General features: G+C 41.4%; 1 protein-coding gene across 1 annotated transcript in view; it reads right to left on the bottom strand.

The window, feature by feature from the left end:
- The window catches only part of C2cd3 (C2 calcium dependent domain containing 3), a 92,617-nt gene that overhangs the window by 47,441 nt on the left and 17,777 nt on the right, over positions 1–27,399 (bottom strand). The window contains exons 6-17 of the mRNA XM_028770639.1: positions 27,043–27,175; positions 26,518–26,613; positions 22,386–22,533; positions 18,007–18,158; positions 17,077–17,286; positions 16,345–16,457; positions 13,794–13,912; positions 10,718–10,840; positions 8,159–8,650; positions 6,276–6,427; positions 4,571–4,817; positions 1,439–1,619 (exon numbers count right to left, since the gene is read on the bottom strand). Coding sequence (XP_028626472.1) covers positions 1,439–1,619; positions 4,571–4,817; positions 6,276–6,427; positions 8,159–8,650; positions 10,718–10,840; positions 13,794–13,912; positions 16,345–16,457; positions 17,077–17,286; positions 18,007–18,158; positions 22,386–22,533; positions 26,518–26,613; positions 27,043–27,175 — 2,166 coding nt within the window. The remainder of the gene's footprint in view (positions 1–1,438; positions 1,620–4,570; positions 4,818–6,275; positions 6,428–8,158; positions 8,651–10,717; positions 10,841–13,793; positions 13,913–16,344; positions 16,458–17,076; positions 17,287–18,006; positions 18,159–22,385; positions 22,534–26,517; positions 26,614–27,042; positions 27,176–27,399) is intronic.

Here is a 27,399-nt window from a genome sequence, read left to right on the forward strand (position 1 = left end):
TGACAACATTTTGTTCTATCACCAAAACAGACTAAATATAGTATTTTTCTAAGTAATTATTTGTATATCTCTGGATAAATTTCTAATCAGCTCTCTAGCTCATTTTAATTAATTAGTTAATTAACTAATTCATTCATTCATTTATTGTGGCACTAGGGATTAAGTTCAGGGCCTTCTATATGCTAGGTCTGTGTTCAGCTGCTGAGTTGAAACATCAGGCTATTTATTTGGAGATAGTTTTACACCAAGTTGTCCAGATTGTCCATGAATCTTCCTTGATCTTCTGATTCTTCTTCATCCACCTCCCAAATGCTGGGGTTACTTGTGAGCATCACACCATGTCTGACTTATGTGGTGCTGAAGATCAAACCCAGGGCTCTGTGCATACTAGGCAAGCAAGCACTCTACAAATTGGGCTACATCCCTAGCCCTGCTTTGTTAAACATAATTTTTAAGAGTGTCTAATATATTCTGTATGTAAGTCTCTTTATTGAACTCTAAAATAATATATTGGTAGAATTTGGTAGACAGACACACAGAATGATGAACATTCCTTCCTATCCCACTTTGTTTTGTTGAGTTAGTTCTTGGAGATGATCAGACAACAGAGATGAAAGGGTGGGGCAGCATAGTGAGAGAAACTCCGGCTCTGGGTCTAGGTCTTTTTTTTTTTTTCTTTTCCCTCTTTCATTTTCTTGAGATGAGGATCTCATCAAGTATCTCAGGCTGGCCTTGAGCCCTCAATACTCCTGACTCAGCCTTCCAAGTATTGGGATTACAGGTGTGTACCACCATGCTTGACCACAGTTGGAATCCTAAACCTGGCACTTGAGGTGGCTCCAGACAAGTCCCCTTAGTGCTTCCTTCTCTTCCCTCCCTCCCCCTACTCTCTGTACACACACACACAGACACACACACACACACACAGACACACACACACACACACACAAGTTAGCATGTAAAGGACGACTTATAAGTAAATAAGTGGTAGATTTAGGGAAGGGTACGCAGAAATGAGTCAATGTTCTGCTACTTGTTTCTCCAATGGAAGTGCTTAAGCAGTCAGTGGTCAGAGCGCACCTGGAAGACACTTTGCTTGGGAAATCTTGTCCAAACCTTCCAAAACCAGAGATTAAAGAAACCCTGGCATATTCTCTAACTCAATACAAGCAGCAAAATACACAAAGAAAAGGTACAGTGTATGAATGTGTTATTTCATGTTATTAATGCACATAAAAACATACTATGAATACTATGACAATGTCAAAAATGTAATTAGTTAAAAAGCAAAATGAAAATTTAGGCCATCTCTTATGTCATTATCTATGTAAGATTGGGAACAACTAACAAGACAAAATCCACTCGGGAAAAACAAAATTCCTAAGTATTTGCAGTACCAGGATCAAGCACAAATGATGAGACACGGTTCTCAGCCTACCATTTTCAAGGAAGTCAGGTCCTTGGAGCACACTGGGTTGGGAGTCTTGAAATGGAAAGTAGTACTGGACATAACAATCTGCTTCTCCCCAGACTGTTGCCTGAAGGGGCACGAGCCCTTTAACCATCACCACATGGAACTCAAAGTGGTGTTCCATCAACCGGGTTCCTTGTTTTTCTGGCTATGAAATGAAACAGATCCTGGTCAGCTTTGAAGATAAACATGTTTGCTTCCCTATGAAGAAACCTAATAGAAATCTACATATAACTCTTAACTGCTCGGTATATCTACAATAAGCAGGATTTTCCCTAGACCTTACGACTGAGTCAATGTTAGGAAGTCCATAAATAATTCCATGCAGGAATCATATTCCATGCATGAACAAAGAAGACCTTAGTCTCAACAATTCCACATCTGTTGTTCATAAGAGCTTTTAGAATACATAATAGGACATTACTTCCTTAGTAGGGGAAAAAAACATATTTGAAGCAAGCAGGTTTTAACTATTACTTCTAAGTAAGCTGGGGACGATGCTGAAGCTTAGAGAGGTACTGACACATGGTTGCTGAGGGTACTACTTCATAACCACTACTTGTGTGCTTATTGTTTACCATGAGCAAAGTACTTCCCTTGTATTAGCTGGTTAACATGAACCTCTGATAAATGCAGCCCAGGCTCACAAGCCGCCTGACTGTGCAGCCCATGTTCTTTATAGCACTACTTACACGGCCTTGGCAGACACTAGCAACCAGTTAATATAAATGTTCAAAGGAAGAATTCAGAGTTCAAGATTGAGAGTGTAGGTTTTAAATAATATGCTAACTACAAATAAAATAAATCTAGAGGAAACTACATTAATTATTTGTCTTGAAAGCCAAAAACATATGTAAATGATACTGGTTTAAAAGTCCCCTTTGGGAAATAGATTACGATTTCAATTTGATCCCTGTTAAGAGTCATGTCAAATAGCTTCTTAATTTGGCCAAATGGCACTAGAGCAAACTTAACAATTTGGTCCTGCTGATGGTGAACTGGGTGAAGGATAGGTTAGGAGGGAAACAGTTAAATGTGTAGATGTCCAACCACATGAGCAAATCTCCCAAGGATTTCCTCCATGGATGTGTCCTAAGAATCATGATCTAACTTTCTGTATGAAATTAACAGATTTATGAGTCTATATTGCAAGCTTAGGGCCACACATCACCTAAAAAGACTTAAGAATATTACAGGTGCTTCTTTATCTGTGCTTTTTATGTAATTTTCAACTAGCAGAAACCCCAACTTATGACCTCAGGCAATTAATTCAATCACTTCAATTTTGCTTTATCACCTATATAAAAAAAGACATAATCCACTGCATGCAGCTGTTATGAAACTAAACATGGGAAAGTTGGCCAATATGCCTTCTCAATTGTACAGCAATGTATAAAAAAAGTTACTTCTTGGTTACTAGTGAAAAGCAAGGCCCTTCAATTGTTACTTTACCACACAGACTTTATCAACAAACGGTAAGACTTACAGCCTAATATTTGGGTGCTCTCTGTCTCTGTCTCTCGTAAGACAATTTAGTACACTGGAGGACTAATACTTGGTTGTCCAAACAGATTTTTTTTTTTTTTTGTGGTACTGGGATCAAAACCACAGTCTTTTATACACTAGTTAGTTATTAAAGATTTGTTTATATTTTATGTGTGTGTGTGTGTGTGTGTGTGTGTGTGTGTGTGTGTGCAGGGTGTTGGATGCCCTGGAAGTAGAGTTATGGGAGTTATGAGCTGTCTTATGTGCTGGGAACTGAATCTGAAACTTCTGCAAGAGCAGCAAGTGCTTTTAACCACTGAGCCATCTCTCCATCCCTAAAAGTCTTGAGTGTATGTGTGTTTTGGAGATAAACTCTCATGTAGCCCAGGTTGGCCTTGAACTTACTACATAGCTGAGGATAGTTTTAAGTGTCTGAATCTTCCTTTCTACCTTCCAAGTGGTGGGACTATGGATGTGTGCTGCCACAGTTGATTTTGTGCAGTCCTGATGATAAAACACAGGGTTTCATGAGTGCTAGGTAAGCACTCTACTAAGTGAGTTACCAAGTAACTCAGCGTACTTGGTTAGTCCTTTATTAATGAATTATATTTCCTTTAAAGATTTTATTTATTTATTTTATATATATGGTGAGTATACACCAGAAGAGGGCATCAGATCCTATTACATGTGGTTGCTGGGAATTGAACTCAGGACCTTTGGAAGAGTAGTCAGTGCTCTTAACCACTGAGCCATCTCTCCAGCCCAATGAATTATATTTCTAATCCTAGGTTTTGTTTATAAACTCAAAGATCTAAGAGAGATATAAAGACCATTTAACATATAAGAAAAGAATACCAATGATTCTGATTTAAAACAAGCACTTGTGGGGCTGGGGAGATAGCTTAGTGTGGTAGCCTGTGGTTGTAATCCAAGTGTTCAAGAGGCAGAGACAGGTGGATCCCTGGATTCTCTGGTAGTCAGCCTAGCCTAATTGTTGAGTCCCAGGTTCCATTGAGAAAACCTGTCTTAAAAACAAAACAAAGCAAAACAAAGCAAAACAAAGCAAAAGAACAACAACAACAAAAACAAGGTAAAGAGGGCTCAGATGATGGCTCAGTAGTTACGAACATTGGTTGCTCTTCTAGAGGGCTAGGGTGACTCCTAGCACCTACCCAGTAGCTCACAAGGTCTGTAACTCCAGTTCAAGGGGTCTCATGCTTTCTTCTGGGATAAGATACATACACAATGCCCAGATGTACATGCAAGCAAAACACCCATACGTAGAAGATGAAGAGATTATTACAAAATTAAAGTAGAGAGCAATAGAAAAGCAGCCAGTGCTTACCTCTGGCCTCTGCCAGAACACGCAGCATACCCAGATACACCTGCACCACACAACACAAGCATAAAAGGCTCCTGAAGAATGACACCCGAGATTACGCACTTATACAGATAATGTGCACGCGCATACACATACTTTGCCCCACACTAAATAAAGCAAGTACTGGGGTGCAAGTTATAGTGTTTACTGGAGCCTTTCACTGGGTAATGGTTTCACTAAAATGTGTAAGAGAAATGAGATAGTTCCTGTGAACTACAGTGTTGGATCCTTACCACAGCAACAGATGCTACAGGTGGCTGGTCCAGGAAATGGGCTGGCCTAGGGCTGAAGGGAGGGAGTGTTCCTTCTTCATTCTTTAATCTTTGCAGCATCATTATCTGATCTGAAGAACCCATGGCTAAAAAGACTCGAAGACTCCCATTTTGGTGGCCCGAGAACACATCAATCACAGGCATATAGCTGTCAACAGCAACAACTGGGTACCTGGCATCAAGCAGCAGGCGAGAAATCTTGGGATCTCTAGGGAGTAAGATATTGAGAATGAGCAAATAACAATCATCGCTAACACAGAGTTGCTTACTTGGCTCATCTCAGCTTGTTAGAAATGGATTGATAACCAGAAACGTAAATTAATGGACTTAAAAAATATGATTCTGTCAGTAACCAAACTAAAATTACAAGGCAGTAATTCAATCCACAGTAATTACAGGGTTGCTAATGAGTCCAATTTATCTCTGTACCATGGTGGCACCAAGTCCAAGTCCAGTGTCTGCAATGCAGCAGTACTTCAGAGGGGCTTGTTAAATTGCCCTAACAAGAGAGTTGTTAGCACTAAACAGAGATAACCCATGTTAAATGCCAACAAGGTCACAGCACACAGCAGATGCTCAGTAATTGGTAGCTACTACTGTTTTGTACTTGATCATCAAGGGATGGGATCTAATGGAGTAAGAAGAGAAGGAAGGGTAACAGGTCAGATGAGTTTCACAACTAAAAAGTGGTGGTATGTATGTGTGTTTCTGTATGTGTGTGTCCATGTGCACTAGTCGTGGTGGTGAGCTGAGAGGTGACAACAGATACTGGCATCCATGGTTTCAGCAGTATTTCTCAGCCTGGTTATGTTCAATGTAACCATCTTAACTACTTGCCTACTCCTGGAAGGCAAACTCATGCATTTTCTCACTAGATCCTCATGACTGCTGCACAAGTGAGAAAGGAGACCCAGCTTCACCCTCATTTTAGAGATGAGGAAAAAGAAGCCAGAGACACTGAATTCTCAAAGTTCCAGGGTAACTGTCCTCATTTGTAAAATAAGGACCATGATAATACTCATGAGGTAACAGTGAAACGCTAGTGAGATAAGGCAGGTCAAAGTGCTGTTGTAAAACATACGACATTTACAACACAGCCACGCCTAGTGTTAAAGGAATTAGAAATCTGTACTTTGAATCATACAGAAAAGGAAATCTGTATGAATAGAAATAACCTTCAAGTTAATCAATGTTTTGCCAGTTATTAAAGAGAGTACATATAGTTAGCAAACCTCAACATGTCATAGAAGTCCTGACAACAGCTGCTATGAACCCTACTGCCACTTCATGATGGGGAAGTCAACCATTAGCCTGGAAGGCTACGTCTGACTGAAGAGCTTTTGAGTAGAGTAGAGTAAGGTGCCAGGTTATCTGCTCTTACTACTTCTGCAATGAGTAATGTAACTCCTTTAAATCTCCATTCACTCCTCTGCGCCTGCTCCAAAGGCTGCTATAAAGTTAACTACCTTAAAGTGCTAAGGCTCTTAACAAACACCTGAAAGTCGAGGATGTAGGCTCTGTGTGGCTGCTTTACAACAGATGAGCAGGACACTGAGAAAGGCCCATTGAGGGATTCTATTCATGCTTGCATATCTAAGTAATTCACCTTCAGTCCGTATAAAGTTAAAGATGCAAAATAAAGAATATTCCAAAAGGTCCTATTTACTTGAATGACATGTAAAACTGATGGAGTGGGAGTTTCACCAGGCCGAGCAGCTTGTCCTGTCCTGGGCTGCGCACCTTGTTCCAAGTTTCAATTATCATCACATTGTTCTTAAGTCTTTCCAGGCATTTGGAAGACAGAGAGACAGGAATCACCTGAGGAGAACAATCAGGAAAAAAAAGGTCCACAGCTGAAGCAATTTATACCTTTATTCAACAAGGGTTTACTGAAAGCCTACTATGTGCACGCACAGTACTATGCTGAAGATATTAAAGTAAAACCTAGTTTGTATCTTCATAGAAACACATCTGCTATAAAAGACTAACACACAAAAGACAGATACAAACCAGCACAGGTTCTCCCTAATGACAAAGTTCATGTAGGGACACAGAGAAGGTTGTCAGGCAAGTCAAATATGCTGCCTACCAAACTTTTTTTTTTTTTTTTAAATCGAGACAGGGTTTCTCTGTGTAGCCCTGGCTGTCCTGGAACTCACTCTGTAGACAAGGCTGGCCTCGAACTCAGAAATCCGCCTGCCTCTGCCTCCCAAGTGCTGGGATTAAAGGCGTGTGCCACCACCACCTGGCATCTTGCCTAACAAATTTACCCAACCTTCTAAGACAAAGTGATCCATTTTTAAATCCTGCTGAGAGACATGTGTGCTTTAAAATTTTTAATCTTTATTATTTTCAATTAAGTGTATGTCTGTACTGTCTGTGTGTGGGTATGTGCACACGTGTGAAGGTACTAAGGAGGGCAGAGGCCTGGGAGTTATAGGCCATTGTAAGCTGCCTGATGTGGGTGTTGGGAACCCAACTCAGATCCTCTGCAAGAGTACTGCAATTTCTTAACCTGAGCCCTCTCTCCAGCCTGGAGAAAGAGTTGTTTGCAACAAAGACGTCTACTGTCTGGAAAAAGAGTGAACCCTTTATCAAAGGGATGCCAATCCAGAGCCTGGACAGCATTTAATAAAACAAACTGACATTTCGAATTCTTTCATTTGCACATCCTTATTGAATACCTGGTACATGTTGGGCAATGCTACTGTAAAGTGCTTTAGAGATACCCAGGGGCTGACATTCAACCAACAATCCGAGTTGACCCCTGAGGGAAATGTCTGATTTACACAGAAGTATAGCTTGGAAGTCACTGACACAGAGTAGGGCTGAAGCAGTGGAACACGTGTCCTCGGAGAATAGGAGAAGAACACAGCAGGAGCAGCAGGTGGGGGCTGACAGTTGAAGCTGGAGAGGAGTGAGAATGTGCTAGGGCCTTTATTCTGCTCCTAATGGAGGGGTGCCTGCCAGACAGATCCAACCCTTTCTAAGGAAAATGGGCTGGCTTTTCTCCTGGCCTGAAGACTGAAAGCAATTAGCTGCGGAATCAGGAAGAAAACCAGAGTGGCTTGCTGGGGATGTAGCTCAGTGGTATAGTGCTTGCTAACACATGTGAGGCCCTAGGCTCAATAACCAGTGTCAAAAATAAATAAATAAATAAATGAAAAAAAGACATCAGCACTAAATTCAACAGAAAATCAACAGATGGATATTCAAATAGAGAATAAATGAGAAAAAAAATGTAACATAAAAAACCAACCGACAAACAAATAAAATGGAAGTACTCAGAGAGAAGAGAGCAGTGGGGAGTTTGACTGATAAAGTTTTAAAAGCAGCAGAAAGGGATAGAATCTAGAACTTGGGAAAACAGAACAGTGACAGAGACCAAAACTTTGGGCAGGCCCTTGACTCCTCCCTCACTACAGCGCACCAGTTCTCCACATAAGTGTCTTCCAGTATGAAGGCTCGACGCTGAAGACAGAAGCATTTGTTAGGAGACACTTGTCTCTTGCCTCCATAAACCACTAAAGGACACGAAACATACGCTACCTGAGAAAAATTAAAGACAGGCTGTGTTGTGCCCCACGAGACGGCAGATCTGGTGACTTCCTCTGTGCTGAAGAGCTTGCAATTCAAATAAACATTGCAAGGTGGCTGTTTCCCCGGTTCTCCAAAACCAAAATCTTTCCCATCTGGCACCATCAGCAGCACGTGTAACAGCAGACCGTTCTCTCTGGTCGAGCCGTGTATTTGATGGACTAAATTGTGAGGTGGCACAGCCGTGAAGAGCGAAGAGTTTGAGGCTATAGAGTTTGCTGACTCTGGGTCGGGGAGCACTAAATTCTGTGTTTTCTTCGTAGTTTCTTCATGAATTTTATTTGAGCTCTGTGGATTTTTGGTAGAGGTGGTATCCTGGCCTGTTTCTGGTAGTCTCATATCTGAACTTGTAGCAGCAGAAGCTGGAGTAGGTTGGGTGCTGCTACTTAACTTAGCACTGATACCAGTGAAATCCTTGTTACCTAAAACAAGCTCCATGGTGACCTAGAAAACACAAAAGGAGAAACATCAGTGAGGATGTCTTACAGAACTGCAGTCAGAATGTTTGGAGGTGAGCTGACAGCAAATTAAAGAATGAATCATCCATATTCAAATACGAACAGACGTATAAACATCGACTTGCCAGGCAGATTATCAGTATATGATGACCTGGAAAATCATCCTCTACTAGAAAACAAGGAACTGCTAAGCAAAGGATAGAGCCATGTACAATGACAGGCTCCAGCTGAAGAGGTTCTCATTGGCTAAGTCAGACTTAGTTAGAGCGACAGAGTATATGACTTGTTGAATGGTGTCAGGATCTATGAGTACACACTAACACACAGTTAACTGGAAAGAAAGCTGTCTTTATCATTATGCAGAATGATGTCAACAGATGTCCAGAGCTGGATGCAGCCTGTGGTAAAGCATGCGCCTAATGGGCACAAAGCTCCAAATTCCACACTTTTTTCTCCCACCACTGAAGAAAAGATAAAAAAAGCACAAGGAACATGAAGTCAGAGACTACCATCCTCAGCCAGGCATCATGGCACACGCCTTTAATTCCAGGACTTGGAGCAGAGGCAGGTAGCTCTCTGTGAGCTTGAGGCCAGCCTGGTCTACATAGTGAGTTCCAAGACAGCCAGGACTACATAGTGAGACAAAACAAAACAAAAACAACAAAGAAATGACCATTTTACATCTATTTTTTTTTTTCTTCCAGACAGGGTTTCTCTGTGTAGCCCTAGCTGTCCTGGAACTCCCTCTGTAGACCAGGATGGTCTCGAACTCAGTAATCCACTTGCCTCTGCCTCCCAAGTGCTGGGATTAAAGGCGTGCGCCACCACTGCCCGGCTGACATACATCTAATAACTGTTTTGTCCACTGAGAAACTGGATTTGAAGTATGAAATGACTGGTTCAGAGTCACAGGGATACCTGAAACCTTACATCTATATTAATAACACGATTCAGGCTCAGTTACTTAGAGCACACCTGTAGTTCCTGAACGCGGGGAGGCTGAGTAGGAAGATCAAGAGTTTGAGACTATGTAATAAAACTGTTTCAAAAAACAAAGTAAAATAAAAAATTAATTTAGGTAAACCAGTAGAGGGATAATCTACAAAATAAATAACTAGCTTACCTTAAAAATTACTGAAATTCTAAAATAAGAAGGGCTATGGAACCCTTTCAACTTACAGGGAGTTGGAGAGAAATGGAAATTAATTCTCCTTTAGAAGAAACCTACTAGAAAGGAAAAAAGTATTGACACACCTGGCGAAGTGAGGCCAGCCTATAGATGAGATATGTCCCATGTGTTAAACTGAGTTTTTAAAACTCAAGTACAATGATATTGATTTCAGGGAATACATGGAATCCATGTGAAGGACTCAGAGGGAAACAGACATGACGTGACTTATTCTCAGATAGTTCAGAAACTCTTCATGTGTATACATTTACACTACATATTTGTACATATATGGAGGGAGAAAAGAAAGTGAGAGAGACAGGAAAGGAGGAGTAAGTTCCAGTCCAGCTACAATGAGAGCCTACCTCCAGCAGAGCAGGGTAAGCAGTGCTTTTATCACAGTGAATGACCCAAGACCAGGGGTGGTCACTGGTTATTATCCATACAGAAAGATTTACAAACGAAAGATGTCACTCCCAATGCTTTGGTGCCTTTTCCTTGGCTCACAGGCTCAAATTTGAACATTGCTTTGACCTACAAAGATCTGACTTTCACTCTGACCTGCCTGTACACCTCTGTTTTTACCACCTCACTCTTGCTTGCTATCCTGTGGTAACAGTTATTAGTTTACTCATTCACTTTAGAGCTTTTACATGTGTGTCTCTTTTCAGAAAACACTGTAAACACCAGTTCCTTAGCAAGCTTGTCAGCCATCTTGTTTCCTTCCAGGTATTTATTTCCTTCACCGCACTCTGCTGCAATTCAACAGAGGTCTCCCAACCACAGGAAACTTCTTGTTCTTGTTCTCAGCTGTATTCTCAGTGCCAGGCAATAGTTTATGAGTTCAGGTGATACTTGTGGCTTTCTGGATGTATACCCACATACCTTTAGGGGGCCAAGTGAGGACAGACCATTTTCCTGTTGCACTGGAAGCTGGCTACTGAAAGAAAGCAGCTCTGACTGAATGACAGTTCGCAAAGGGAGAAATGCAGATCCAATGACTTCTGGCTGACGGAAAAAGGAAAGAAAAAGCGTAAGGAGGAGTGTGGTGGGGTTGACTGAGTGACCTTATGATGGCTTGTGAGAGAACAGTGCCTTATGAAGTACAGAGCTCCATTATGATGTGACTGAAAATGTTTCCACATCCTGCCTGCCGTCACTCCTCCTTCCATGGTTAACTATTTTCCCCTAGAAGATTACAGAGGATTCTATAAGCCACAAAAAATATCTTTCTCTATTAAAACTTAGTCTCTTCTCACATACTGATTTCTTCAGTAAGATTCCTTAGCTAATGTTTTAAGAATAGGAAAGATCACACTTGATATGCCTGATGCTATCACGGCTAGGAAGGCGCAAAGACTGTCATACCGTCACACAGTATTAGGAAGGCTGAAACTGCTCTAATGGAAGTAATATGAAAAGCTTTGAATTTTTTGCTGCAATAATTCCAATTCTGGAATTTACACTAGAGAAATAACATATAAAAGCTATGCATAAACTGCATATGTTAAAAGTACTTAATAACTAGAAACAACTAAATGTCTAATGCAGCAATTCTCAGTCTGTGGTTGTAACCCCCTTTGGGGGGGCACATATCAGAGATGTATGATTCAAAACAGTAGCAAAATTACATTTGTGAAGTAGCAATGAAATAATTTTGGGGTCACCACGACATGAGGAACTGTATTAAAGGGTCTCAGTATTAGGAAGGTTGAAACTGCTCTAATATATAACAATTAAGCTAATTTTAGCATGTCCATATATAGTTAGTTGTAGGACAGGCGGCCATCAAAGTGATCAGTTAACAGTTTCATTTTGTTGCTGTTCTTGCCTTTGCTTGTTTTTAGATAGAGTCTCACTTTGTAACTATGTCCGTCCTAGACTTGCTATGTACCCCAGGAGATCTTTCTGCCTCCTATCTGCTGGCATCATAGGAATGCACCACTACTGCCAGCTTACTAAAAGCTTAATATGTGCAACACTTGTTATGTTTGACAAATTACATATATTATATAAATCCCCAAACATAAAACTATGTGGAAAATTATTTTACTAAAAATGAAATAAAAGCCCATGATACATGTTAAATAAAAAAAAAACCCAACAAATAAAAGATACGTAGAAAATTATGTATGATATTATACCCAGTTGAAAAACACATCAGCAGAGCCTAGTCCTACAGGTCTGAAACCTCAGTTACTTAGGAGGCTCAGGAAGCACAGAAAGTTCAGTGCCTTCCTGGATGACAGAGTGAGTTCAAGATCAGTCTGGGTAACCTAGTGAGAACCTGATCAAGATAAAAAGTAAAACCATGTCTAGGGCTCAGTAATAGAGTACTTGTCAACTATTTTTGAGGTCCTAGGTTCAATCCCTAGTACACACCCTCACATACACACACAATAAATAATGTCAGAGATCCATCTGTTTCTACCTTGGCTATGGGCAAATTCTGTCTTCTTGGTGGGTGATATTCAAATTGAAAAACACTTTTCAAGTTTCTTAAAATAATGTAAAATTATTTTATAATTAAAAGAAAGCCATTAACTAGGTTTAGGTAAATGCAATATAAATATATTAAAATGTTTGCAGAGGTTGTCTAGAAGTTTTCTCACAGATGAACAATTCTGTGATTTTTACTCCCTCTTCCTTCTGTTTTGCTTTTTTTCTAGGAAGAGTATCTGTTTATATTTTGGGGTGAGGGGCCCACCAAACAAAACAAAAGGTGCATTTACCCTATTCACACCAATGATGGGGTTGGATCATCTGGGTTGCTCTTTCAGTGAAGATGCTGCACACAGCCCACCTTACTCATTCCCACGAGGTCACTTGCAATGAACTTTATAAACTGGAATTCTCTGATAAATCACTACCTACAAATTTATTATTTTGGGTGTGGGCTGGGTAATTCAAGTACTTTGCTGTCGGAAGCCAACTCTTAGCCGAAAGCGGCTATCATCTTTACAGCCATCTCGAGCCATATACCCTGACAAGAGACTTGTTTCAACAGCCTGCAATAGCTCAACACACTCTGATAAACATCTTGTTACACTGTTTAGTGCCCCCAGCTGCAAGGTGCTCCTGGTATCCATGGCTACAAGGCACGTGACATACTGCCTTCAGTTGAGCTTGTCCACGAGGACAAGTCACGTGGTAAAGGGTTAAAGGGTATAAATACCTAGGATTTCCTTTCTATTGAGAAGGTAGAAGATGGAAGAAGTAAGAAGGTAGAAGGCGGGAGGTGTCAGGAGACTGAAGAAGTGAGGAGAATATAGAAGAGGAGAATAAAGAAGAGACTTGAAGAGACTCCACCAGACTCTGTCTTGTATCTATCTTTTGCGTCTCTCGCCCCTTTTTCGCCCTTCCTCCGTTCCCACTCTCTCTCTTGCTAGACCCTGACCTGCAGACCTGAGCAGCAGAACCTGCCAGCCTTTACAAAGTAGCAGAGCCGGCCATTACAAAAGAAATGGCCGTTACACTTTGCCCACAAATAAAAATGAGAACTTCAAGTTAAGGCCTATATAAAACCTATACTGATACTGCCACTGCACTGCTGTGAATGGGCACTCAGGACATGCGCTCTGTCAGCTGTGGTTGGCACACACCTGCAATCCTAGCACTTAGAAGACTGAGGCAGGAGGACTACAAGTTCAATTCTAGCCTGGGTTAAATAAATGAGACCCTGTCTCAAAAACTAAAACCAAAACAAAAACCCAAACCAGAGCAGACCGGACTGGACCAAGAACTTGCATGATGCTCTGGTTCTGTTTTTGTTGGAGTAGGAATCTCAGACAAGTCACTGAACTCTGCTAAGTCTCAGTTTCTTCTGTGAAATGAAGGTGATAAGGGACCTAACTCACAGAGTTCTTGTGATTATTAAATTTGACAGTGTTACTTGAGCCCAAAATCTGATTTATCTAGGAGAGTGTCTGGGTGAAAGGTAAGCCTGAAATGAATGAATTACCTTTTTCTGTGGAGTTTTCTTTGCATAAATTTGGAAGGTGAGGCTAGAGCTCCACCAGTGCTCTATCATGGGGCCACCAAACTCTACTGGACACACAAAGCGCTGCTGGAATTTCACCACTGTGAAAGAGAACAGACACAGGTCACACAGCCCAAGCAGAGTCATCACTAATCCATGTGTTGACTCCATCTGCCCTTTCCCAGTCCTTTCAGTGTGACTCCACACAGAAGCAGAAGGTACGCAGAGCAATACTGTTCAGCTTTGCTATGAGAAATGATCATCAAACAAGTGAACACAGGATGTGAAGGCGACTCATCCACATACTTCACTGTGGCTAAGCCAATGTGATCTTTTAAGTGTTTATTTATTCTGAGATCAGGTCTCACTGTGTAGCCCTGGCTGGCTTCAGACTCACAGAGATCTGCCTGCCTCTGTCTCTCAAGTGCTGAGATTAAAGGTGTGCAATACTATGGCTCGGCAACCATGACTGGTTTTGGAAGACAGGCAGGTAAGTGGCTCAACAAAAAAAGTAGATTAACTAGATGGAGGAGGAGGGATAAATGAATTCATAGAAGAATGAAACTGTAAATTCCAACAGTAAAACTAAGCTCATTTTCTGGCTAATAGACAGATAATCTAAATGCTGTCACTCAGGTATCAACTACTGATGCTAGTTAGCCATGTCAGGTGGAACGTCTGTCTCTGAACACACAGGGATTTCTGTTATAAACCAAATCAAGTGACAGTGTTCATTTTGTTTGTCTTCACTGCTATGGAGCTTCATCTAGGAAATAAAAGGAATAAAAAGCATCTGAGAATAAAATCAAAGATGTGCTCCTTTTACAAGGAGGCTATAAGATGATCATTCACCTGTTCATTCACTTCTAAGCATCTCTAATACATCTGCAGAAACATCGACAGCCCAGTTATGTAGAGGATCTAACATTGAATATTCAATCATTAAAATCGCCGTTGACCTAATTTTCTCTTGATTTCTGGCAATCTTAACTCTTGGTTCTCATCTTTTTGTTGCTCTTAGGCAGGATATGGGTCTTGCTATCTAGATCCATACACAGGTCAAAAGGCCTGTGCCCAGAAAACTAACAGTCACCATGATTGATATGAGATCAATTTCTCTGGCTGTGACAACTGGGAAAAGGAAGGTAACACTTATAACCTCTTTGGGGCAGCAGGAAGGTCAACTGAAGGGACAGACAGAAAGACACTCTGTACAGTATTAATTCTTATGTACAAACTGAATTCTGTTGCCATTCGGTGTTACAAATGTTCCTTTCTACCTAGGCACATTCTAAGATCCCACAATCAGTGTTTGGTATGGTCAAAATGAAGGACCAGCCTTCCAAGTAGACGCGGACAGTGTTAGCAAAGCAGCTGCAGGCTGGTAGATGGCTCAGAGGCTGGATGCATGTGCTGCCAAGCTGATGACCTGAGCCTGACTCCTAACGCCCTCAGCAGAAGGCGAGAAGTCAAAGCTGTGCTGGGGCCTCTGTATCTGCAGCTGCACCTCACCCCACCTTCACACACAAACTAAATTTTGAAAAAATGTAATTAAAAGAAAAAGCAGTTGTAGTATCAGGTTACAGAAACGTATTTTTGGTATTGTAAATATTTACAACAAAAAAGAAAGTAAAAAGTATCCAAAGTATAAGCAGCAAAAGTAGATAAAATTAACTATATACAAACAGAAAACTTAGCCAGGAGGTGGTGCACACCTTTTGTCCCAGCACTCAGGAGGGAAAGGCAGGCAGATCTCAGTGTTCGAGGCCAGCCCGGTCTACAGAGTGAGTTCCAGGACAGCCAGGCCTACAGAGAGAAAATTCGTCTTGAAAAACCAAAAACCAAACCAAACAAACCTCAAAACACCAACCACCACCAACAAACTACAAACTTTTATACTTGTGTTGGTTAGTTTTATGACACTTTGACACATGCTTGAGTGTCAAACTGTATGTTCTGGATTTCTTGAGAACACTTCTTGGTCAACTGGATTTCTGCAAGTTCACAGATAGGTAGGCAGTTAGAGGCCCGACTTGGAACAATCCAGTTGCACAGGAGGAAAGAGGATGGGCATTGAGGATTTCTGTTCAAAGTGAAGTAGGAATAGCTCTGTGTTTTCCTTTGAGACAAGCAAACACCCCTCTATGTCCTCTGCAACAGCTCCTGCCTCCAGGTTCCTATCCTGTTTGAGTTCCTGTCCCCACTTCCTTTGATGATGGACTAAGATGTGGAAGTGTAAGCCAAACAGACCCTTTCCTCCTCAACTTGCTTCTTGTTACTGTGTTTCATCATAGCAATACAAATTCTAACTAAGACATTACTATAAACACATCTATAACTAGGCATGGTGGCATTCCTAAAATCCCAGCACTTGGGAAGCCAAGGCAGGATGACTGAAAGTTTGAGGTCGACCTAGACTACATAGTGAGACCATGTCAAAAGGTAAAAACCAGGCTGGGATAATGGCACGCACATGTCATTCTAGCACTCTGGCCAAAGGCAGCAATCAGCAGAAAACCAGCACGCTTCTTACCTCCATCTGTGATTTTACTGGAGGCAAGTCGAACAACCTCAGTGATCAAAGCTGTCTTTCCCAGTCCACTTTTGGAAAAGCCCACAGGAAAGTGATACTCCACAAAGAAAGTGCTGGAAGAAAAAAATTGATTAAGAGAACCTGTTGCTTTTGCAGAGGACCCAAGTTAGGTTCCCAGCACTGGCATGGAGCTCACAACTGTCTTTAACCAGTTCAAGGGGAGCTAACGTCCTCTTCTGATCTCCTTGGGCACCAGACACACATACGGGATACACATACAGGGAAAACACCCATACACATAAAAAAAGAAAAAAATCTAAAAACAAAGCAGAAGGTTTTTGTATTTTCTGCCTATCTTTGAAGTTCCCATTTTCAGGATGGAATTGCCTCAGAGGTCACTTAGACATCACATCTGTTCCTCAAAGCTATCATCATATGCCATGTGGGACAGAGCTTGTTTCTGAGAGTACCCACAGCACTACTTATACTGTAGTATAAGCTGTCTCTGAGCTCTGAGATGCTAAGCTACAACCATCTTAGGTGTTCATCGCTCTTGCTGCAGGATAGCTTCCACCCCACTTTCCTTTATTCCAAATATACCCTCATTCTTGGGAACTTCAAATCACTTTTATTGATCAAAAAATGTACATAAAAACAAATCGTAAGTTAGACTTCCTGTTATCAGCCACACTGTTCCCAAATGCCACATTTAGCTTTCTTATTTAGCTGTACCGCTTTTTTGCTGCTGCTGGCACTGGTGGTTTCCCAGCAAAGCTCTTCCTGCTTGGTGTCATATGGGGACTATCTGGAGGAACTCCCATGGTTTCAATGATGATTCTGACCGAATGTACTCTACCCAGAAGAGCCAGTCTATCCACACTTAGTGACATCGCCGGGGTCTGTCCTGGAATTCTTGAGAGCTCTTCTTGGTCAACTGGATTTCTGCAAGTTCACAGACAAGTAGGCAGGAGTTAAGAGGCCCGATTTGGAACAATCCAGTTACACAGGAGGAAAGAGGATGGACATTGAGGATTTCTGTTCAAAGTGAAGTAGGAACAGCTCTGTGTTTTCCTTTGAGACAAGGTCTCACTATGAAGCCCAGGCTGGTCTGGAACCCCTGATCTTCCTTTGACTTCCATGCTGGGTCAGAAAACAGCTTTTGTGAAGTGAATCTGGTCCTCATCTAAAAGTGTATAAAAATATTCTTTAATCCATCTAGGTGCAGGAATGGATGATACAGAATAGGTTTTTCTAGAAGAGAAGTCTACCTTATTCCGGTTTGCCCATTGTCCTCACCTTGTTATCATGCCACTGTGTGTCCCTCTCATGTTTCCATGTAGGAGCCATCTACAACATTACTCTGTCTTCTCTATAACCCATCTTCTCATGCAGGGGTTTGGGGCTTTTTTGACTTTTTGAGACAGGGTTTCTCTATGTAGCCCTGGGTGTCCTGGAACTATGCATACAGCTGGTTGGCCTTGAACTCACAGAGATCCTATCTACCTACCTCTACCTGCTGAGCTGTGCATTACCTTTTTGAGGACTGAAATTCTTCAATGAGTTGCCATAACAAATCACTTGGGCGGTCTTGGCCAAATCATGGTCATTTTCCTCGAGGAAAGACCCCTGATGTTCTATCCTACATCAACATTCAGAGCTCACCTGATTTTCTTGTCAGCTGCCCTTTTCTTCAGCTTGTGCTCACTTGACCCTACAACCTTAGATCTGCCAGAGGCTTTTGACTGGTTCATTGTTTTAGAAGGTTCCATTCCATCATCTTCACTGAGGAAATCACTGGTGCCGACATCAGATTTCTAGGGGAAGATAAACAGAAAGCATGACACTGAAAGATGCTTGCTTCAGGGAAGGCAGTTACAGTTGTTTCTCCAAAAGCAAGCAGAATTTCTTTTCATAAACACCATTCTATTACAGAGATAACTAACAGCAGGGGCATATCCCATATTGTTCCTGATAATCTGCACTTCACAAAGATAGGCTTTAAGTCCATTCAGAGTAAGCAAGGGAAGACATAAAAGTTCTCAGGGAGACCACTGCACTGACTGTCTGCTGTGTTCTGCATTGTGCTGGGTACTACACATGCAGCTAAGTATTCAGCATGTTCCTGTCAGGCGCCTTATCTTGTCTTCACAATTGGAAAAAGCCAGGTAGCTTGTTTGTGGCTGCCTGCTATGAGGGGCGAATCTTCATTTTTATCTCCATGGGTTCTGAAGTCTGGTTTTCTATCACAGTAGACCTGAGACAGAACGGTTGTTACGATGTCACCTAGCTGGGTACAAAGACTGTCTTTCCTCCTACTACCCATGCTCTAAGTAATCTGTTCTCATTTTAATTGTGTTTAAGATGAATGATATTTCACAAATTGCCTCAAAGCAAGAAACGAAGAAATCAATTGAAAAATTCCCTTTATTTTTGTTTTTGATTAAAGGCACCTACTGTAATCGGCTAACTAGCCTCTTGTATTACAAGATGTAAAATAAACAGAAAGGGGCATGACGATTATTTGGCTTCAAATTAAAAAGGACACTCATTCAGCATGCTAACACACAGTGTGATCAGGAAAGCCCGCTGTTCAAGCCTGCCTTCTCTAGCTCCCACCTTTTAGCACTTTGGGGCAGACTCTGTTGATCCACGATCAGGTGGACAAATTAACTCAAAGACCCAAGGAGAAAGGTCTCTGCTCTTAAGTTCTCCTTTAGTAGCATCTTTTACAAATGAGTACAGACGCCTGGCACGGTGACGTAGGCTTTTAATTTCAGCAGCCGAGAGGCAGAGGCAGGTGGATCTCTATGAGTTCCAGGGTAGCCAAAGCTACATAATGGGACCCTGACTCAGACAAGACAAAACAAACAATAAAAATGGTTACAGATAAGACAGTCAACATCTAAGTAGGTTCATAGTTTAAAATTAATTAGGGAAAATATAAATTGGCTTAAGAAGCTTGGAATACCAGAAACCAAAACCATGATAATGCTGAATTTCTAAGCTGTGACTATTACTCAATATTAGAATGCAAACATTGCCCTTGGAGCAGAACATGAACATGTTAAGTTCTTGGTCTTCCTGATGCCTCATGACCAATTTGTTGAGGTCTAGGTAAAATATTAAGGCCTACATGGAATGCTAAGGCTTAGGTAAAATGTTAAGGACTAGGTAACTCTTACCTGGCTAGCCCGTCTATCATTATAAGGATACTTTCTTATAAGTTTCTGCTGTTACTAGGAAACTTTCTAACACCAAGATTGATCACATATTCTTCTATGTCCTGTGCCCTTGGAAACCAATCATGATAGAAGTCAGTAAAACTCCTTTGTATAGGTACCCACAATAAGCTTTGACCCAAACCAACCACCCAGCAGCACTTCCTTCAACTGTATATAAGCTTTTATGATATTTGCTTTTATAAGCCTTCTCTGGGATAGACCCCAACATAAGAGAGACACCTTAACTATCTGGAATATGGCTTCCATTTTGAGTAGTGGTCCAGTAAAGTTTAAGTTCCCAAGACCTCCTTGGTAACTGACATCCTACTCAGCAGAAAGAGATATATACATGGGTAACTGACATCCTCGTTGACAAGTTAAGACATGAAGGTTAGGCAAGTCCCATCCTAGTAAACAAGTTAGGACATGGATAGTAGACAAGGCAAGTCCCCTGCCACAGTTGTATACCCTAACCAATGGGAGCAGGATAAGTGTACAACAAAGACATGTTCCTAAGGGAAATTCTCCTATTCCTAAATTCTGATTGGTAGAATAACTTGGCACAGATGTCTGTGGATTTTGGGTTTAGAAATCCTGTAGAACCTCAACTTGGAGTCACAGTTCAGCTCCCGAGCCTGAATCATGTTTCCTAGTAGATCAGGTTTGGAGTTTCGTGTTCCTATTTGACTGAGATAGGTGTCTGAGTGGTTTGCGCAGAGATTCCCAGACCCCAAAACAACTAGTTCAATGTCTCCATCAACAAATACTTTCTGAAGTTATTTTGCTCATAAAGCACGGGGGGTTACTTAGTGCTCTTCAAACACTCATTTACCGATTGTCTTTGCTGTATGAGCAATGACATTTCCACACGCACAGCAGAAGGATCAGAAGAAGAAAAAAGCAGGGCGGTAAAGAAGAGCCGGGATGTCTGAGGAGTGGGATGAGATGCTAATGTGGAGACACCAGTGAGTCCATGTAAAAATGGCACAGGAGGTCAGGCAGGTAAGATGGGGCAGAGTTCTAAAGCCAGGCTCATAGCTTAGAGAGTGTGGGACAGCAAGAACACAGGTGACTTTGGTAATGTCTAGGGTAAGGATTCCAGTTCTGCCACTTACAAGGTATGTATGTATGTATGTATGTATGTATGTATGTATGTATGTATGTATGTATTTCAAGACAGGTTTTCTGTGTGTAGCAAGCAGGCCTAAAAATCAGAGATTCACCTGCCTCTACCTCCCAAATGCTGGGATTAAAGTTGTGTGTCACTAGTGTCCAACATATGTTTTTATTTTTTGAAGCTGAGTCTGATTATGAAGCCCTGATTTTGCTCTGTAACCAGGGTAGGCCCAGAACCCTGGATCCTCCCTCAGACTCCCAAGTACTTGGAGTACAGGTACATTTTACCACAGGCTAGCTTCCTTGTATATAATTTCTCTAAGCTGTTTTTCATGGCATGTAGGACAGTGAAAGTACTATATCATAGGTCTAGTAAAAGAATTAAATTGAAGTAAAAATGAATTAAAAACATTTGGTATAGTTCATAATTAATGCAGACAACATGTAAAGGCCTTGATACATAGAACTTTAGTGAAACGGATGTCTCTATCTCACACGTAACATAGTTACCAGTGATAGCTGCTGAGACAGAAGTCCTGGAATCCTAACAGGTGTCACCTTTCCAAATTTTTTTTCTTGATACTAATTCCACCTTTTACTGTTTCCCCTCCCCAAGTTGCTTTTGACCATGGTGTGACTGCATCTACAGAAAGCAAACTAAGATAGCCATTTCTCTGCCTTTCAAACTCTCAAGTCTGTTAAACCTTTTATGCTTGCTTATGCTCTGCCTGATAATATCATGTAATTTCCCCCTGCTTTGTCTCAATTCTGGCAGCCCTCCCTGACACTACCAATCCAGAATAAACTACCTTGTATTTCAGTCATTTTTTCCCCCAACATACAAAAAAGGAAATTCAGAAGTGTGGTGGTCTGGATATGGTTAGAGTGCATCCCGAAAAGCTTTTATAATGAAAGCCTCACCCTCAGTGACCAGTAAAATGTCAGGCCTCATGGGAAGAGATGCTTAGTTCTGTTAGAACAAGTCTTTAGAAGGGATGATGGTGGAACCTGGTCCTGCCATGATGGCTTCCTGCTTGGTGATGTGATCCCTCTCTCATATATGCCATGAGATGGTACAGACAATGTGGTCCTTAGCAGAGTTTACACTGAGCTGCACAAACCTCTCTTTTTATAAACTTAGCCTACCTCAGGTATTCTACTGTAGTAACAGAAACTGGACTTCTACAAGGAACATGACAGAAACCTTCAGGACTACTTGTGGTAAGCGATTAGGCTCATTAGGTACAGTGTCTAGAAGATGCTAAACCAGCAACAGATCATGCAGCTTGACAGGAAAAAAAGAGGCTGGAATAAAGCACAACTGCCCAAAAAGAATTCCCTATCTTACAAGCCAACAGAGGGTTTTGTCACCCGTGAATAGAAATGTTCTGGACTCCTCTGTATAGATACCTAGTGGGTTGTAAGGCATGCCTGTACTAGCTGTTTCTTACAAGTGCTCTGAGGAAGCCTGGGACATACTGGAACACAGGCTCTGGATGCAGGGACTCTATCTGATTCTGGCTCTGACACTTGCTACATATCTTTGCGACAAAAGACTTGTGCCCTCTAGGCCTGTCTCTTTACCATAAAATGATAATACTTTCCTCCTCAGCTGTAATTATTAATAAATAAGTTATACAGTATTAGGACTGGCTACTAAATGCTGTGTTCTCCATTTGCAGAGCTTCAGATTCAATGACTTACAGGCACTGTGTAAAACAAGTTCTCCAGGAGACTCTGGTCATACTGAGGATCATTCAGGTCACTGCTGCAATACACATCACTCCCAGGAGACGGGGAATCTGGAGGAGAGCCTAATCCATTCCAGCAATGGCCTTGGGATAATTCAGTACTGGAACAGGAAAAACAAAGCCAAAGGACTTAACAGGTTCAGCAGATCTACTCTCTCTCTCTGTTAAAGCTTCCTAACATTCTAAATGTGAAAGAACGTATGCTAAGGACACACTCTAAACTGACTACTGGGTGACATTTTCCAACTCTATTTCTTCTCTTGGGATGACGTCAACTAGTGCTCAAAGCCCACTACTGACACTCACTGTGCTCTCATTCAGCAAACAGTTGCTGGCCATTATGTGGTATGGTTGCCATAGAGATGGCTAACCTAGGTCCAGCTGTGCTCCTGTGGTGTCTGTGCTCTGACAGGCAGAAAAAAATGGCACCTATCATTTTGTAAAGTAAATGTTTTTGTCAAAAAATGGCCAATTTACAAAAACACCTTCAATTAAGCAAACATATGTACTTTGGAATTATTATGACATGGTTTATTTTATATTGAATATAAAAATGAATATTACAAGGAGTTTATAAACTAAGGAAGTAAGTATATACATAACTATAAACATTTTAAGGAATAATTGATTTTTAAATTTTTCTTTCTCTTACTGTAACTAATATTTAATATTATTGAACGTAATATTTTAATGAACATTTATTAATAATAAAGCAGTAATATTAAATACTGTGTGTTGACCCCTGATTTATACTAACTATTCCTTAGCTTCTTTTTTAACCTACCATTGTTTTTCTTTAATTTCTAAAGAAATGTGCACAATCATCACTTTCAAATGAGACTATGTTTGTATATGACTTCAAACAGCTTTTACTTTTTTAAAAAAACTATTTATTTATTTATTTATTTATTTTGAGTACACTGTAGCTGTCTTCAGACACACACCAGAAAAGGGCATTAGATCCCATTACAGATGGTTGTGAACCATCATGTGGTTGCTGGGAATTGAATTCGGGACCTCTGGAAGAGCAGTCAGTGCTCTTAACCACTGAGCTATCTCTCCAGCCCCAGTTTTTACTTTTATTTTTAGAGGTCTGTGTGTGTGACAGACCATGTACATGCATTTGCAGACAATTTGTAGGAGTGGGTTCTTTCCTACCACACGGCTCCAGGGATGGAGCTCAGGCTGTCAGGCTTGATAAGAGGCTTTATCTGCTGAGCTGTCTTGCTAGCCTCTTGGAACTTTACAACTGCTCTTTTTTGCAAAGTATTCTTGGTATTTTTCTATATAACGGCTTTTTTAAAAAATTAAAATTTTTACTTTATGTCTATAAGTGTTTGTTTGCATGTCTGTGGAGGTCAGAAGAGGGACTCCTATCTTCTGGAACTTGCCTTACAGTGAGTTGTGACCTACCATGTGTATGCTGGGAAGCGAGCCAGGTTGCAACAGTAGCAAGTGCTTTTAACGGCTTAGCCACCTCTCCTGCCCATTTTCACTAAGGACTGCGGGTCTACACTGCTTTTCTCTCTCCTGCCCATCTTCACTAAGGACTGAGGGTCTACACTGCCTATCTCTCTCCTGCCCATCTTCACTAAGGACTGAGGGTCTACACTGCCTATCTCTCTCCTACCTGTCTTTACTAAGGACTGAGGGTCTACACTGCCTATCTCTCTCCTGCCTGTCTTTACTAAGGTCTATGCTGCCCACCACAGCTGTCTGCTATGCCATCTATTCTGCATACAAATTTAGAGATCTCTACTGTTTAGTATGTAGCCCTCCATATTTGTTTTTCATTTTTGCAATTATTTCTTTGATTTAACTTACCTGTTTATGATTTATTACAATATTGAATTTTGCCTGCATTTCTTAGCCATAAGACAAGCCCACTCTCAGCATGACTCCTTTATTTTTCTTAACACATATTCCTGGAATTTCAATTATCTAGACATTAAATCTTTTGAAAATGTTGCCACTTTTAAATTTTACTTGATATTTTCTAATTCCATTCTTTTTGCTAAATTTTCTGGGATTTTTTTTCTCCTTCCCTTTCTCTTCTAAATGTCCGACTGAGTCTTGTTTTTTTGTGTAGATGTTGGATGCATATCTCATGTCTTCAAAACCAGGCCTGAATGCTGACTAAGCTCAATACATAGGCTAGACGTCAGGAGGGCCTTGGTAACTGCTGGCTTAATTAGAAAACAACTGGGCAGAGCTGGATCATTTTGTTGAGTAAACTTCAGTCTGAGGTATCTCAACCTCCTTTATCTTGACCAGAACAGTTTCCTGCATCGGGAGTAATGTGGCTGTCAGTCAGTGTGCTTAGGAGTCAAGAAGGAAAAGGGGGCTTGAGGCTGGAGGGACGGGTCTCAGTTTCCTTTCCTGCAGTGTGCTGTTCACCTCTACCTCAGCTGGGCTTGACACCATGAATCTAGGCCTCTAGAGATAATGTCTACCCAGTCTTCAGCAGCAGCGCTGCAACAACAGTCAACAGTACCAACAGATTAGTCTATGATGCGTATAAGAATTAACCCATTGGATTCAAACAACATGTCATGGTAGTTGCTGTGGAGACAGCTCCATCTCCCATAAGGTCTCATCAGCACGGGCGCTCAGGTACCCTTGTCCTCTGCCTTCTAACCTCAGACATTTTTACTGACACTTTCATTGCTCTCACCTCCTTTCCAGTTCTTTGATTTCTGGCCTCTTCTAGTCTTTGACCGCCATCGTACTATGGTTTAACAGTAAGTGGACATGGGGTATGGCCGATCTTACTCTGCTTTGCACCCCCTGGGGGACCTTGCACACCCTCCAGCTTCCAGTCACTACTGTGGAGCGGACAGATACTCTATTTCCATCCTCTTTCCTGAGCACCAGCTCTGTTGTCCTGGTGGTTACTGAACAACTCTACTTGAATGTCCCACAGGCAAGCTAGGTTCACAGACTTTCAGACTCAAATGTGAGCCATCTTCAAACCATTGCCTTACATCCAAGAGGACTTCTATTTGTCATTATGACACATAGGAGAACAATCACAGGGGTTGTGCTTTACTCTCTGTCTTTTTCTAAACAGCCAAGGCTACACAGAGAAGCCCTGTCTAAAAAACAAAACAAAAAAAAAAACAAAAGACAAACAAACAAACACCCTAAAACTAAACCAAAAAAAACGTGTGCATCCCTTTTCCCCCACAGGGTTTCTTTGTGTAGCCCTGGCTGTCCTAGAACTCACTTTATAGACCAGGCTGGCCTCGAATTCAGAGATCTGCCTGCCTCTGCCTCCCAAGTGCTGGAATTAAAGGCGTGCACTATCACCTCTTGGCAAGTGTGCTTTTTTTTTTTTCTTTTTTCTTTTTTTCGAGACAGGGTTTCTCTTTATGGTCCTGGCTGTCCTGGAACTCACTCTGTAGACCAGGCTGGCCTCGAACTCAGAAATCTGCCTTCCTCTGCCTCCCAAGTACTGGGATTAAAGGTGTGAGCCACCACTGCCCGGCACAAATATGCATTCTTAATTCTGTATATGTATAACGCATTGCTTATCTCTCCAAGACAATAATGTTTATAGTAGCTATTCAAGAGACAATACACGATGACTCTGGTTTCAGTGCACGTTAATAATCGTTACAACAATAGCTACCAACAATCAAACTGCTATGTGCTAACCCTGTGCTAACTCCTCTATATGGCATCATTCCTTATCCTCATTGCAGTTCTGCAAAGTCTGCAAGTTCTTTCGGTGCTTCTGTAGCTGAGATAACTGCCTAAGGCCTCAATGCTAAGTAACAAACATCACATTTCAACTGGACTCTAATTAAAATCCATGCTCTCTTTATCACACCACATTAACATGGATGAGAAGAGCGGGAGACAAGAACAGAAAGCTGGATTGGGGGCCATTTTGTAAGCAAAGCCCAAAAAATAGGCTATGCACTGGTTTAGCCCAAAGAAAAGGCTACACACTGGCTTTTTATTTAATGGGTAAACAGTCCTAGTTTAAGGACTTGGAGAGAAGTGAGGCCAAGGAAGTATTGCTAACAGTGTACTCAATGCTGGAAGAAGTTTTAATAAAAGGAGCTAGAGAGGACACTCACCTGCCCAACAGCAGCTGTATAGCTCTGGCGTCAGCCAAGGGGAGGAGGTGGTCTGCACTGTGGCCTTTAAGCTGATTCTCAGATGAGTTCCTAGTTCTAAGGTGTGGGAAAATACTGTCAGGAGTGGCTAACAGATAGCAAAAATTTAAATCCTCACCAAGCTAAGAAAGAATAGAAGGCACAAGTCTGACTTAGAAAATTTAGCATTTTTAGACTTATCTGCCTTAAATGTATATAAAACTTTATACTTTGTAAAGTTCTTCCCAACATCAGAATCCTATCTCATTTAGGAAGGGAGGGGGAAAAATCTTCATTTAATATACAGGTATTCCAGTTTAGAGAGTGAAGAATTTATCTATTTATATATTTAGCAAACACAAAAGTTAGGTTAGCCTTCTACTGTAGGCTCAGCACATTAAGAATTATTTGCTGAACATTCCTGAGATTATCCCATTCAGAACAACAAGAAAAGAGATTATGTCAATAGCACAGGAAGTGAGTGGCAGGGGCTTGTCCCTAACTTACAGCACTGATGATCTGGAAACATCTTCTGCCATAAGAGGAGGAACTTTGTTCAGCAGCATACTAGTATCTGGGCTGGAGTTCATTGCTGAGATCAACATGGCATTCCGCAGTTTATTGCCTTGTTCTAACAGAGCTGAAGGCAGTAAAAACAGAAAATGCAAACAACTCAAGTCCAGCAGGACGGGTTTCAGTATCTAGTACTTGTCCTCCTAGGGGTGACTCTGCAGTGGCCTCTGCATCTGTTCTCCCATTAGCCTTGCAATTCCTTGAGGATGTTCGCTTAACAACAATGTTTGCTTGGTTTCTGCATGTGTGCCTGCAGTGGGGCAGGAGGGGCACGTGTGCCTGCAGTGGGGC

This window comes from Grammomys surdaster, unplaced genomic scaffold (genome assembly GCF_004785775.1).
Source record: "Grammomys surdaster isolate TR1022 unplaced genomic scaffold, NIH_TR_1.0 203, whole genome shotgun sequence".
Classification (NCBI taxonomy): Eukaryota; Metazoa; Chordata; class Mammalia; order Rodentia; family Muridae; genus Grammomys; species Grammomys surdaster.